This window comes from Xenopus laevis, chromosome 2S (assembly GCF_017654675.1).
Source record: "Xenopus laevis strain J_2021 chromosome 2S, Xenopus_laevis_v10.1, whole genome shotgun sequence".
In the NCBI taxonomy this organism is placed as follows: Eukaryota; Metazoa; Chordata; class Amphibia; order Anura; family Pipidae; genus Xenopus; species Xenopus laevis.
Window position 1 is genome coordinate 35,695,641 of NC_054374.1, and position 15,501 is coordinate 35,711,141.

A 15,501-nucleotide genomic window follows, 5' to 3' on the forward strand; every position below is an offset into this window, starting at 1 on the left:
CACCTGAACCATTGCCACACAGTTTTTTTGTTTTCCAATAAAAAGGCGCAGGGCTTTTAAAGGGTTAAGGATCAGTTGTTGCTGCCAGAGAATTTCAAGTGATGCCCTGAAAAAGGTGTGTGTGTGCAGCATTAGTCTTAATGAGACATTATACTGACAAAAAAATGTTTGTGAAACACTTTGTTCAAACTATCCATTTCTAAAGCCAAGTTTTTGACTGAGGCCACCTCGCCAGAGCAATCATGGCTGCTCCTACAAATAAATAAACACAATATCCAGATAAATAAGGTTTCCTGGGCAATAAAGCATGCACTAATATATGTTTCTCAATATTTTTAAATTAAAAGACAATCAATATAAACAATGATTTCGCCGCTTTAACCTGCACAAAAAAAAATGGAAACGAGAAGAGAAGCATTGTTAACTATTCCTATTAATAAAAAGGCCTACTGTTGCTTTCACTGGTTTAACTGAAGAGAATTTGCTTTACTGACCATAGTCTCATTACAACTGACCTGTAATATAATTAAACTGTAATATTTTTTGTGGATTTTGCTAGTTATACTAATATTTTTGGTAGATCTACTTAAATAATAAAAATAATAATAATATAAGACATTTATATCAGTATATCCATTCATCCATCTTATACACACTTTAAGGAAAAAAAGAGTTCCTCTTATTTTAGAACAACAACATTTTGAGTCTCACATTTTCTCCTGAATGTTACCTTAATGACTTAGTTCTTTTTTTAAAAACACATATATTACATAAATAACATATATCATAAAGTAAAATAAATAAAATACAAGCCACACTAGGCTATGATTTGCTACTGCATTGCACAACTAGTATTAGGTAGAAAATCCTGTAAGGAGATGGCCACAGCTTTGGTTAGGTACGTCATTGTACCGTAGGCTCCACTTGGTGCACTGTCATAGAAGAAGTTGCAGATTCCTGTAGCCTGATCCTGGTCAAGGTAGAAATCGGCAGCTCCAAGGGCTTTCTGTAAAATTAAAAAAAGAAAAAATTACAAAACTTTAATCTAAAAAGGTTGCAGTTTAGCATGAGCATTTTTTTTGCCATTGCTAGGCCTAAAGCAGGTATCTCAGATCATTTGCTCAGCGCCCCAGGTCTGGGGAACCAATTCAAAATGAAATGTATATTTTGTGAGCTGTTCTTAAGGCTGGTGACATGAACAGCGGGTCTATTGACAGTGTATGGCTTCCTGACTTCTAGAGTATATGCTCCTGGTTGGCATTCCTTGTGCCAGAGCCGGACCAAGGCGGCCAGGAACCCTAGGCTACCAGGAGGGCCACCTCACCCCCCTTATGCATGCCTCCGTAAAGCAGCATGTGCACAACCTGTGATGTCAAGCAGGGGCACCAGAGCTTATAATTCCTCTCTTCAGAGGGAGACATGGGCATGGAACAGGGTTAGGTAGACAAAAGAGGTATGTGCCCAGCACCCACCTTTATGCCCTATGCATGTGCCTCCAACCCATAGTCCCCCTGTGCAGCCCTTGCCCTGTGCACTGAATGTGACAAGGCCAAACATGGAGGCCACCAATCCCACTATGCTGCTCTGCATTTCCCAAAGAAGTATAGTGGACTGGGCAGATACGAGACCCCCAGATCATACGTAACAACCACAATATTCTTAAATGTTAATAAGACAAATTGTGTTTATTGTTTGATTGCATTAAAAAACATATAATTTGCCCCTATTGTGTAATACCTGGTCCTGAAGGAAGAGGTCATTGGCCAAGTGCACAATGCGGTCCACGTAGATAATGCTACCAATGTTATCCATTTCCAAGTCAGACACCAAGGTGAGCACATTTATAGCTTCCACCAGCAGCTGCCTGTATTCAGGCTGGGGCACATGATTTAGAACAGATTCCACTTGGACAGCAAACTTGATCTCACAAGCAGTCATCTGCCACAATAAGAAATAAGTGTAATTAAGCAACAGATATACCACAATGTACCTATACTACAGCAGGGATCCCAACCTTTTGAACCCATGAGCAACATTCAGAAGAAAAAGCAACACAAGCAACACAAGCATGAAAAATGTTCTTGGGGTGCCAAATAAGGGCTGTGATTGGCCATTTGGTAGCCCCTATGTGGATTGTCAACCTACATTGAGGTCAACCTAAACTGAGGCAGTGCACCTGGTTTTTAGGCAACCAAAATGTGCCTCTGAAAAATTTGCCTTTGAAAAATAAGCACCTGCTTTGAGACCACTGGGAGCAACATCCAAGGGGTTGGAGAGCAACATGTTACACATGAGCTACTGGTTGGGGATCACTGTTGTACAGATATAGCCAGGCATAGAGTCACAAACATAGACTAAAGGTTTCTTTGACTGAATATACTCCTTTCAGAGAAGCTCACATAGCTATGAAAATTGGCAGGCAAGTTTAAAAATCACCCACATGGTGAGACAAATTGGGCTGATCTGGTTGCTGGCCCTAGGGAGTCCCATTAGATGAAGACTACATGAAAGTGTTGATGTGCTCATCAACCAGGTCTCCATAGGCCCCAATGGATGATTTGATTGTTGGCTCTAGGGACAACAAATGGATCAGCTGTATTTGCCCAGCATGTGGGTGTCCAAATCAAGCAAAGATCTGTAGGTTTGATGACCTCACAGACAAGCAGATCTGGACACTTTTATTTCAGACAGGCCTTACCCTCACAGATGCACCTATGTGTTCAGGGCCACAGAAAACAATGTGACCTATTTTCTACTACGACAGGGCCCAAATAAGTAAATATCAGGGACACATGCTTTATTTCAACCAGAGCTTCAGTAGCTCTTAAAACCAGGTCTCTATAGCTAGATTTAGCATATAGTCTTTATACATAAAACTGTAAAGTAACACATGGTAAAAGTTATTACCTCTCGTGTGCTCGAGGAAGGAAGAACATACCCATCAATTGATAAACCATGGCACTAGGTGAGAAAGGGACATATTAGAGGAAAAACAAGTAAAAGCAACAAATCAACAGGAATTTCCTCTTTCCAGGTTCTGAGCTACACTATATGCCAGCTTAAGTAAGGTGGAAACTAATGTTCTTTTCAAATATAAACTCCAAATCCTAATTTGCATATGCAAATTAGGGGCGGGGAGGGAAATCACGTGACTTTTTGTCACAAAACATGGAAGTAAAAAATGGTTTCCGCTTCCCATCTCTAATTTGCATGTGCAAATTAGGATTTGGGTTCGGTATTCGGCCAAATCATTCCGGGAAGGATTCGGGGGTTCGGCTGAATCCAAAATAGTGGATTTGGTGCATCCCTACTGGCTGTATAAAAGCACATTAATAGAAGATACTTATCTTTTAATATATTATGAAGTTGATATTAGTTGTACCTTTTGCAGAACGTTCCATACTCTCTGGTAGAATCCGACTGGTACGCGGTTTATAGCCCCATCAAGCCTTCTTCTTCTCAACCACTGACCTTGGTGGTCATCAAAAACAAGGAGGGGTCCAGCAAACCCTGTAGGGGAGAGTGTACCAGTGGGAGAAGAAGGGCTGCTGCACCTCTGAAACAAGAGAATTAATTGCTATATCAATACAGAATTTTGCCTTTGTATCTTTATGTGACACCATCACCATTCAGGAAGCAATTCAGTTTCCTTAAGTTTATAGGTTGATTGTGTTGTATGGATAGTCACTACATAGTGTCATTCTCTCTTGAGGCTTTATTACTTTGGTTTCTAATCTTCTGAGTACTAATCAAAACGTTGCATGACCTGTAAACCACAGCACACTGGGAAATCCATTCCTTGAAAAAGAAACAAATGAAAACATGGTATGGGATCTCTTGAAACCCGTTAACCAGAAAGCTCTGAATTACAAAATGGCCCATAGAGTCTCATAGACTCCATTTTCATCAAATATTTAAAAACTTTCAATATTATTTCCAATTTCTTTGTAATAATAAAACAGTACCACATGCTTGATACTCCTTCTTGGTGGCAAAACAATCCTATTGGGTTTATTTATTGTTTAGCTGATTTTTTTAGCGGACTTAATGGAGATCCCAATTACAGAGGCATCCCTTCTCTGGAAAACCCCAGGTCCCAAACATTCTGGATAACAGATCCCATACCTGTTCTTGGGAGTTATGTAGTAATAAATACTATGCAAACAAAGGGACAATTCATATAACAAATAACATATACAAATAATAAATTGCATTTTGGTTCCCATAAAAGTTAAGAAAATTATTTCCGTAGTAGTAGCAGGTGTTCTCTTTTTCATTTTTTTGCACTAGTTTGCACAAATGTTCTATAAAGTAGCTACACATTCTAGTATATTACAGTACCCTGGGGCACAATGTGTCCATTGCCCTTCACAAATCATTATGTGATTATTATCCTTCCTGTATGTAAATCATTTCAGTGGTGCAAGGAGGTGAACTTGGCAGTGGCAGGTGCATTGTGGGCAAAAATGGCCCTTTGCTCCAGTATTTTGTACTTTGCACCTTTCACCCATGATAAATAAGCTCTGAAGAACGATTCTTCTGCTATTGTAGAAACATGGATATTGTGCACAACTATTAAAAAAAGTTAATACCGTATACACTCGCGTATAAGCCGAGTTTTTCAGCACCCAAAATGTGCTGAAAAACTCTACCTCGGCTTATACGCGGGTCATACGCAAAACAGGCTGCGCTTCATGAGCTCCTCCGTGTCCCCTGCAAGACTGCCCTAATCCAGCGCGTCCTACCGTAAGTAGTGTCTCCCGCTCCCTCGGAGCTTTTCTTCTCTGCAGCAGATTTTTCTTTTCAGAGCTTCCCTTGCTGCCGCTCCTCCTCCCTTGTCACAGTCTCTGCTGCCGGATCAAATTACTTCGGCTGTGACAGGGAGAAGGCGAGCGGAGCGCGCTCACTGTAAAAGTTTTAAACATCACTCCCATTGCCCCAGCAGAGTTTAAAATCTTTGGGCCCTAAACACACTAGATTCCGTTACATCAGGAGGAAGGAAACCAGCGCAGCCTGAGGTACTACGTCGGCCATCAGTTATTCTATATAAATCCACTTATATTAATATCCCTGACTTGTGTGGAGTTGTTGTGTCCCATGTTCAAAGTTATTTTCTTCAGTCCCTTTATTATTATTATTATTATTATTAATTAGTACAGCAATAAAATGGAGCCAATATTATACAAGTGACTAGAACTTTCTTTGTTCTATTTTTCCGTATTGCTTTTATTTTATTATGTTCTCCTGCTCTTCTCTCCCTCTTCTATTCCCTCTCAGTTCTTTGTCCTGCCATTGCTTTCCTTTCATCCTCCTCCCTCTCTCCCACCCTTCCCCTCTCCCGTCACCCTTTTTGTGAGCTCTGGGGGTATTTATTAATAGAGTGCCAAGTCTCCCAGTCCATCATTTTTCAGCCTAGGCTTATACGCGAGTCAATAAGTTTACCCAATTTTTCTAGTTAAAATTAAGTACCTCGGCTTATACGCGGGTCGGCTTATACACGAGTATATACGGTATGTTATAAAAGAAAACACTATCAATAAATTCGAATTTCGAATTTAAAAATTAAAACTTTCGAGTTTATTTAAGGGGCAGATTTATAAAGGGTCGAATTTCGAAGTACAAAAAACTTCGAAATTCAACCATCGAATTGAAAAACTTCGAAGTTTTTTCACCAAATTTGGCAATCCTACGATCATATAAAAAACGAACGATTCGAACAATTTTAACGTATGATCGAAGGATTTATATTCGATGTGTAAAGACTTAGAAAAAGTTTATAGAAGGTCCCCATAGGCTAATATAGCAATTCGGCAGGTTTAATTTGGCGAAGTATTGAAGTCAAAGTTTTTTTAAAGAGACAGTACTTCGATTATCAATTGGTCGAATATTCAAACAATTTTTACTTTGAATCGAAGTCTAAATGAATTCGAAGTCGTAGTATCCTATTTGATGATCGAAGTATACAAAAAATTTCTTCAAAATTCGAACTTTTTGTACTTCGAAAATTTATTCGAAAACTGCCCCTTGTAATTCAACTAGGGAATAGTTAAAATTTGATTTGAATTTTTAAATATAATTCAAATTTGAAATTTATCATGTACTAGTCCTTTAAGAATTAGAATTCGACTATTAGCAAACCTTAAACCTGCTGAATAGCCTATGTGGGTCGTCCTGGAATCAATTTGGAGTTGTTTGGAAACATCCTGAAAGCCATTTTTTTTGTTGTTGAAAGAACTCGAATCAAATGCGATACGATTCGAATTTGATTCCAGTTTGCGGGTCAATCCCATTTACTCGAATTTGAAAAATGCAATTTTTTTTTTGATTGGTCGTTTTCCCACCCAAATTGCGAGTTCATGGGTGTTTTTACAGACGCCCATGAACTCGAAATTCGACCCTTGATAAATCTGCCCCTAAGCGATATCAATTGATAGCTCAAAGTGCCCGAATTGATGAATCTGTTTCTGCTATTTACCCTGGTTCTACTTTAGCATTTGTTACAGAAGAGGATTTTTCATATTCAGTACAAGTGAAAATGCCTATTTAAAAGGTGTGAGCATACCGTAGGACAAACGGTTTTATGTGCATTAAAATATAATGTATCGCTGCACTGCTTAAACTTCTGAAACACTACTATAGTTTATAGAAATGAGCTGCTTTGTAGCCATGGGGGGGGGGGGGCATTCAATCTGAAACTGGGACACATTTCCATATAAAAAAAGCTGTATATGCACAATGGGTTTAGTGCATACATGGAAAAAAAAATATGGCTAAAATGCCATTGAAGGCTTCCTACAGAATGAAAACCCTATTGTCATATAAAACATTACATTTGCTTTCCAACAAACAGGATACTTTGGCTTTATTGGTTCATTAATTCAGTGCTCAAGTTCTAAAAATGTGTAGTTTTTTTTCACAAATTTATTCGCCCGTGGCAAATCGCGGGCATTTTACACCCCTGCTCCATTTCATTGCCAAACTTCTCTAACGTGTAAGACTTTCAAGGAAAGCATTACAAAGCGCTTCAATTAACATACACCCACACCGCAAGCACATGAAATGGCAGATATAATTGTTGTCAATAATACTATTGCCACAAAATAAGATGTACCATATTTCCAATCCCACAGGTGTACCTCTCAGTAGGGAAATAGCATAGGCAATTAAATTTTGTATATTAAAGAAGAAGAAAGCTTCAGATCACTGGGAGGGGTACAGATTTGTTAGGTATTGCTGAATTACCCTTATAGCTTACCTCCTCTTCTTTAAAGGAGAAGGAAAGCTACAGAGGCATTTTATTGCCAATAGATTAGCTGCAATAGTGCAAGCTAGAATGCTATATTTATTCTGTAGAATGGTATACCATACCTGAGTAAAAAGCTCTAGAAGCTCTCTGTTTGTTTAGGAAAGCAGCTGCAGTATAAGCTTGGTGTGACATCACTTCCTGCCTGAGTCTCTCCCTGCTCACTTATAGCTTTGGGCTAAGCCCAAAGCTCACTTATAGCTTTGGGCTTAGATTACAGCAGAGAAGGGGGGGGTAGAGGAGCAAACTGAGCATGCTCAAGCCCTAGCCCTGGAGGTTTAAGCTGAAGGCAGGAAGTCTGATACAGAAGCCCATGTGTACACAATAGAAGGAAAGAAATGTGGTGCAATAAAAGATCATGATTTGTTTGTACAAAGTAAGATTCCAGCCGCACCCTGTATAATTATAAAAGCCAATGCCCTTTTCTGCGTATAGTACTTCTATTTATTTCGGGCTGCCTTAATTAGAGATTGTACACAGCCAATGAGGATTAAAGGAAGGGATATTTTTAAGACTTTGTTCACAGGTAAGTTGCTGCCAAATTTCTGTTCTGCTGGGAATGAAAAAACATGAGTTCTATTATAGCAGTTGTTTACTTGCTCATTAAAAATACAGAAGCCATTAGAGATTTTAGGTACGTACCATAGGAAGGCTGCTAATATAACTGTAACATCACATAACAGAATTACAGGTATGGGACCTGTTACCCAGAATGCTCTGGACCTGGGGTTTTCCGGATAATGGATCTTTCTGTAATTTGGATCTTCATACCTTAAGTCTAGAAAATCATGTAAACATTAAATAAACCCAATAAGCTGGCTTTGCTTCCAAAAAGGATTAATTATATCTTAGTTTGGATCAAGTACAAGGAACTGTTTTATTATTACCGAGAAAATTTTAATAATTTTTAAAACTTTGGAATATATGGATAAAATAGAGTTTATTGGAAACGGCCTTTCAGTAATTTGGAACATTCTGGATAATGGATCCCATGCTTATACTGTAAGCAGAAAAGTGCCTTATTGCTTACACTACTAGATAACATAGATGTAGGGGAAAAAAAACATAGAAACTCTTCTTCTTTTATAAATACATCACATTTTCCAAATGATTTTCATAATGCGGGGGAAAAACTACAAGGCCTAAATAAGATTTATGAAGGTGACAACACTGGCAGTTGCCTATGCACATCTCATAATATGGCAATAACAAGATGTTTCTGCTAATGAAAAACGAGCTACCTATTATATATGATTTATTGATTTCTATTATTTCTATTAATATTACCTACTACTACTATACAGGGTGTAAATGTCAGAAGCTATTTATATGTTTCATGAATGAAATGAAGAAGTGGCAGACAGAATGAAAAAAGCAAAAGCAATATGGCGGTTTACCGTAGACCTTGAGGAATGGATGCTGCTCGCGACAGAATGGCCAAACATGAACTACAACATAAAAATAAGGTGTGTAAATGATAGTGGCAACTGCAAGGCAGGGAGAAAAGGACATAGGCATTGGAGTCTTAAAAGATATAATTGTAATAACTTCTCTAAAATCGTATCTAGAAGTTAATGAAAAACATGGCCTCATTTAGCATCATTTCAATAGTAAGAACTGATTTTGACTTAGAATCGTGACTTCATTCTTCATTGACTCTCTGGCCACAGACTTTCTTATCAACTTCCTTTCCAATTTCTATGGTATAGCTTCACTGGTCATGGATAGTCCATGGTTAGTTCTGGCTCCCGCAATTGGTCATCAGCAGTTTTATCTGTTTCCTTGCTCCCTCTGCTGACCCTGGATAGGTTTCATGGTTCCTACTTCCTTTCGACTATAGCGAATACCTGAGCTTCATTACTTAAAATTTAGATTGCAGAGAAGGGATATTTGCGCACACCATGAAATATCCCTGATCCTTTACTATCTAGTAATATAAAGGCTGATTATGATACTGACAAATATACTGAGTGTCCAGGGTTATATAATTAATATTTACAATAGAGATTGTGATGCTTTTCGGAAGGCAATAACACATGTAGCCCTTTTTTTTTTGCATCTAAACATCTAAACACCAACTCCCACCTTCCCAGATTAGAATAGATGACGTTGGAAACTGTAGTTCCACAACAGTTGCATCACAGAAAGTAACATGTTTGTTAAAGTGCAGAAATACTTAATGGCACAATAATTATATTCCTGGTTACACTGCTTTTCAGTTAAACTGCTCTCTCTCCTCAATTACATTCTCCAAGATCCTAAGTAATTGGCCATAGGTAATTGCACCCCAAGGCTTAAATGCTTGAGAGCATTTAAACACTCCACGGGCAGCTATGACACAGCACGCAAAGTGTAAACAGACATGGAAATCTTTGCAAAGTGCCCCAGATGTGAAAGGTATTGGTAGAAATAGGTAATGCCTTACTGTATTCCTCTCTTTCTCTATCACCTGGTTTTATAATAAATATCAATCTGAAATTGGTCAGCCATAGACTCAGCTTCAGTGTCGGACTGGCCCACTGGGATACCAGGAAAACTCCCAGTGGGCCCAGGTGTCAGTGGACCATCTCACTTCTAACCATTTAGCTATTTCATGGCCATTCCCTATTTCTTTATGGGCTAAAAATTATGGAAGAATATAGTAAGTAGATATAAATGACTAGGAGAATAAAGAGGTTGAGTGAGGAGAGGAGGAATAATGGTTTGGAAAGTGGCCCCACGGTCTAAGGTTTTCAGGTGGCCCCACAATCTAAGGTTTTTGGTGGCCCCACGGTCTAAGGTTTTATGGTGGCCCACTGTCTAAGGTTTCTGGTGGCCCCACGGTCTAAAATTTTCTGGTAGCCCCACGGTCTAAGGTTTTCTGGTGGCCCCATGGTCTAAGGTTTTCTGGTGGCCCCACGGTCTAAGGTTTTCCGGTGGCCCCATGGTCTAAGGTTTTCTGGTGGCCCCACGGTCTAAGGTTTTCCGGTGGCCCCATGGACTAAGGTTTTCTGGTGGCCCCGCGGTCTAAGGTTTTCTGGTGGCCCCACAGTCTAAGATTTTCTGGTGGCCCCGTGGTCTAAGGTTTTGGGGTGGGCCCCTGGCATCCCAGTCCGACACTGCCCAGCTTACAGACTGATGGGTAACATTAGCGGACCAAAATTTTATTGTAGACAAGAGCTGGAGGTCCATGTGTTACATGTGGCCTCCAAAAGGTTTTTCCGGCATTCCCAAGATTTATCTCTTTATCTACTTCTAAGACCTTGGCATAGTGCTTAAGTAGCAAATGTACAGTACCTGCACCCTAGGGTGCCGTTGCACATTGTCTTTACCCAGGCTTAGAGGAGACATACGGCCACAACAAGAGAACCCACAGTTAAACTGGGGGGTTCCGTGGGGATTGTTTCTAAAAAGATATCAGTTGCTGGCCATAATAAGTAGGAGTACAACATCTCTATGTCCTAACATGAAAGTGTGTTTTCCTTGCGGCTTTACTTGCTCTTACCTACAGTTTTAAAAAAATGATCTATGTGGATCAGCTTATTCACTAACAAGAACAACTTTAATAAAGTTGTAATTTGAATTAGGGACGGTACTGGGAACTATTGCTACTACTAATGGGCTTTCTTATCTGCGCTCCTCTGCGGTCAGTTTTCCTATGTTCGGGAAGCACAGGACTTAATGCAGCCTATTCTTTCTTAGGGGCCTGTACTCACACAGTAGTATCCAAGTGCCAAAACTCCTCCTTTAAAGGAACAGTAAAACCAAAAAAATTAAAGTGTCCTAAAGTAATGAAAATATAATGTACTGTTGTACTGCACTGGTAAAACTGGTGGTTTTGCTTCAGAAACGCAACTATAGATATATATAAACAAGCTGTTGTGTAGCCACGGGTGCAGCCATTCAAAGCTGAAAAGGAGAAAATGCACAGCAAATAACATATAAGCTCTGAAGTATACAATGGGATTCTTCAGAACTTATCTGTTATCTATACTATATCCTGTCCTTGAATGGCTGCCCCCATGGCTACACAGCAGCTTGTTTATATAATCTATAGTTTTTGTAACGCAAACACACCCGTTTTGCCAGTGCAGGGCACAATTACATTATATTGTCTTTCCATTTTTAGATGTTACTGTTCTTATAAGAGATAGCAATACACTCTTCAACTTCATGCTGTTCGCTTTTCTACTGTAAGGCTACTTTAATACTAAAAAGGAAATCCAACACTGCAAAAGAAGGCTGGAGCAGCTAATCTAGTTATAGGGAGATAGGCACTTAGTACACCACAGGAAGCCTATAAGTTTTTATTTTACCGTTTTGGTGAACTTTCCTGACACTTCTCTGTGGTTCTGAAAAACCAAGGTTTATCGAGGGGGAGATAACAAAAAGTTTATATAGTGTAGTATTTTTACAATTTGAAATTACACCCTTAGTGCTCTCGATATCCTTAAATCATTAGTGCATTAATTAAATAATTTTCAACCTTCTTAATGGTGGAAATAAATTACACATAGCTTTTTGTGAATCAATGTGATACACCTCACAAATATAAATGTGAAATTGTTAACTTGTGATTCTGTGGACATATACTTCTACATGCAGTTATTCCCAAAGAGTAAACACGTAACTTAGGGAGATAGTGGTATAGCAACCAACCGCTGGAATCCTAATGGTCCCAGTGGTATATTATACTCACAAGACGTGAGACAAGGCAGGCGTTGATATAAAAACGTTTTTGTTCCGTTCTTAAGCTTCTTCCTCTGTCGCTTTTGTGGAGAGATAAAATGACATGTGCATAATAAAATTATTCCTCGGCGTCCCTCAGAAGCCAATGCGCATATCAATGGTGCGCTTCCGCAACTTGAGAGCGTAGTCGTCTACGCTCTATTGTTGCGGAAGCGCACCATTGATATGCGCATTGGATTCTGAGGGACGCAGAGGAATCGAGAGAAATATACCGAGCGCACACGGCACTTTTAAATGTGGAGTTTCACAGAGAATGTTTTTGAGTGTGATTTTAAATATTTATTAAAATTGATAAAATCGCTTCTGAAAATGTCATTTTATCTTCTCACAAAAGCTTAAGAAGCTTAAGAACGGAACTAAATTGTTTTTATATCAACGCCTGCCTTGACTCACATCTTGTGAGTATAATATACCACTGGGACCATTAGGATTCCAGCGGTTGGTTGCTATACCACTATCTCCCTAAGTTACGTGTTTACACTGTGGAATGTAGAAGTATATGTCCACAGAATCACGAGTTAACAATTTCACATTTATATTTGTAAATAGAGGCGTATCACATTGATTCACGAGATGCTATGGTTAATGTATTTCCACCATTAAGAAGGTTGAAAATTATTTAATTAATGCACTAATGATTGAAGGATATTGAGAGCACTAAGGGTGTAATTTCAAATTGTAAAAATACTATCCTATATAAACTTTCTGTTATCTCCCCCTCGATAAACCTTAGTTTTTGAGGAATACAGCAATTCAATTCAGGAGAGTGTGTTTTTTGTGCGGGCAGAGGAGAGCCTACGTAATTGCTGGACTTGGGGATACCACAGCTCTGGAGATTCGAAGTTATATTTGGACTTCTCTGTGGTTCTCTGTGAGTAATGGTTCCCTGCACTGAATACTCAATGCAACCTCAAGGAGAGTCTTTCCAGGGATCTATTAAAAAGCAAAATTAAGCTTTCATCCCTTAAGGCAGTGATCCCCATCCAGAGGCTCATGAGCAACATGTTGCTCATCAACCCCTTGATGTTGCTCTCAGTGGCCTCAAAGCAGGTGCTTATTTCTGAGTACCTGGCTTGGAGGCAAGTTTTGGTTGCATAAAAACAAGGTGTACTGCCAACCAAAGACTTGTAGGCTGCCAGTCCACATAGGGGTTACCAAATAGCCAATCACAGGCCTTATTTGGCATCCTCAAGGACTTTTTTTCATTCTTGTGTTGCACTCCAACTTTTTTTAATTTGAAAGTGGCTCACGATTAAAAAAGGTTGGGGACCCCTGCTTTAAGGTAATGCCCTTTTGTATAAAATTCATTATTTTAGTTAGTATATACCTAGTAGTAATATTATTTTTGCCCAGGTACATAAGCCTGCATTTATCAATACTGAACCTCATTTGCCAATTTGCCTGCCACCGTCCCCCTATTTAATCAAATCGCTCTTCAAAGTAAAAACTTTCTGAATGGAGTCTATACAGAGAATGAGAGTGTGGTGCTGGTGTTTCATAGTTCCCAGAAATGCCAGTGTTCTTTACAGATATCAGGAAGAATGAGTTGCAATATTTAGATATTAGTAAGGAAAGGAACACGTTATGTCTACTAAGAAGAGGAAGATAAAGCAAAGAAAAATGCAAATGATATGTTGTGTCACCTGATCATCTTGGCTAAACCTCCTATCCATCTGGAATAAAAAAATAAATCATAAATTGGATTAAACAAAAATAAATAAGCAGACAACATGTAACACAAGGAGATGGAGCATGGACGATATGTATAATTGGGATAGGTTTAGAGCTGGCAAGGCCCAAAAGAGAAATATACTTGAGAAGGCATCAGCTGTAGTTAAAAGGGTTGTAGTGTAAATGGATTTCTACAAAAAAATAATAATTTGTTTGTGTAAAGAGGAATAAAGCAATTTGAAAACAGTGAGGTTGTGGAATAGACTGCCGGGTGATGTTGTGATGGCTGATTCAGTTAATGCCTTTAAGAATGGCTTGGATGATTTATTGGACAGACATAATATCAAAGGCTATTGTGATACTAAACTCTATAGTTAGTATAGATATGAGTATATATATAATTTATGTGAAAGTAGGGAGGGGGGTGTGTATGGATGCTGGGTTTTCATTTGGAGGGGTTGAACTTGATGGACACTGTCTTTTTTCAACCCAATTTAACTATGTAAATATGTACCCCATGTGCCACAGGTTCTACTTGTGACTGAATCTTTCAGACACTCTTCCTGCCAGCACTGCTGTTATGCTGGGGCCCATTATACAGTATGTAGCCTCTACCCAAATACAGATTTGCTTAGAATCAATTTGTTACACAATAAAAACTGGTGGCACATATATAAAGTTGCAGGTAGAACCTCTATATATATACTCAGCCGTGATTTGGATCCATTAGTTTATTGTAGATTAAATCAGTTGGAAGTTAATTGTAAGAGCTAATTCCCTCCCTTTATATCCAGTACCTGCACCAGGGTTTGTCCTATAAGAATATAGGACATGAAAAATATCTTATAATCCGTATATAAGATTCCATTCACACCGATGCACATTCAGTATTACATTGTGTAGGTCAGTAAACTTGCCAGATTGGGCAATGACCAACTATTCTAAATAAATCCATGTTTCTTTTGAATCTCTGGCACTGCATGGCCCCTTGGGAGGGGGGGGGAGACTGATATTTTACAAAAAAAGAAAATGTCAGCCACTTCCCAAATAATGGGAAACAGATGGGAAAGCATCACAAAACTCACTTGTTTCATTTCATTCCTAAGCTTGCTGATGCCGCTCCTCTCTGTTTTTGTTGCTCCTGTGTGTCCCATTTCGTGGATAGAAATAGCAGGGCTGGTGGCTGATGACTCAATCGGACGCACTTTGAATAAAAGAAGGACAAATTATGGGATTATATTGCCATCATGTTCACCCTTTTATAATGTCTTGTAGTGAACAGGAATGGCTAAATTTGCAGCTGCTGCTATGCTTTTCTAGATCAGGGGTCCTCTAATTTATACTGCAAAAGGTCTAGAACTTATACTCAAAAGGTCTAGAACTTATAATAAAAGGGAAATGCATCATTGATGGTGATAGTGACCTTTATCTGATATTCAGGAATATCTTGCATGTGCGTAGCCAGCATTCCTGAAAAATTCCTGCTAACTGGAAAAAAAATCTGTCTCTCAAGAGACCCAGTTACAGCTAAGCGCACAGTAGCTATACCCTTCCTAGGAGTGTGATAAACCTAAGGCAGATAAGAATAATAAATTAATGAGCAAATCCCTACAGTGGCAGAAACCACCTGATACTGTACTTACCATTTACTTTAATGGCAACTACTGGTAATTCAGTAATAATGCTATATATTTTGATTCTGTAAGGATTCTGTAAGGCAGGAGTCACAAACTTTTTTTTACCTACACTGAAATGTAAAAAGAGTTGGGGAGCAACACAATCTTGAAAAGAAAATCCTG

The 15,501-nt window shown here is 38.9% G+C and overlaps 1 protein-coding gene across 4 annotated transcripts in view; it reads right to left on the reverse strand.

The window, feature by feature from the left end:
- Positions 1-259: 259 nt before the first annotated feature.
- LOC108709337 (phosphorylase b kinase regulatory subunit alpha, liver isoform) overlaps positions 260-15,501 on the reverse strand; it is a 71,682-nt gene continuing 56,440 nt past the window's right edge. For 2 of the 4 annotated variants that reach the window (XM_018249083.2, XM_018249084.2), the window contains 7 exons: positions 14,788-14,906; positions 13,675-13,704; positions 8,701-8,751; positions 3,383-3,556; positions 2,908-2,961; positions 1,738-1,938; positions 260-1,006 (listed from right to left, as the gene is read on the reverse strand). In XM_018249083.2, the coding sequence (XP_018104572.1) occupies positions 833-1,006; positions 1,738-1,938; positions 2,908-2,961; positions 3,383-3,556; positions 8,701-8,751; positions 13,675-13,704; positions 14,788-14,906 (803 nt within the window). In that variant the 3' untranslated portion in view covers positions 260-832. The remainder of the gene's footprint in view (positions 1,007-1,737; positions 1,939-2,907; positions 2,962-3,382; positions 3,557-8,700; positions 8,752-13,674; positions 13,705-14,787; positions 14,907-15,501) is intronic. The other 2 variants (XM_041583644.1, XM_041583646.1) reach the window with 2 other exon arrangements.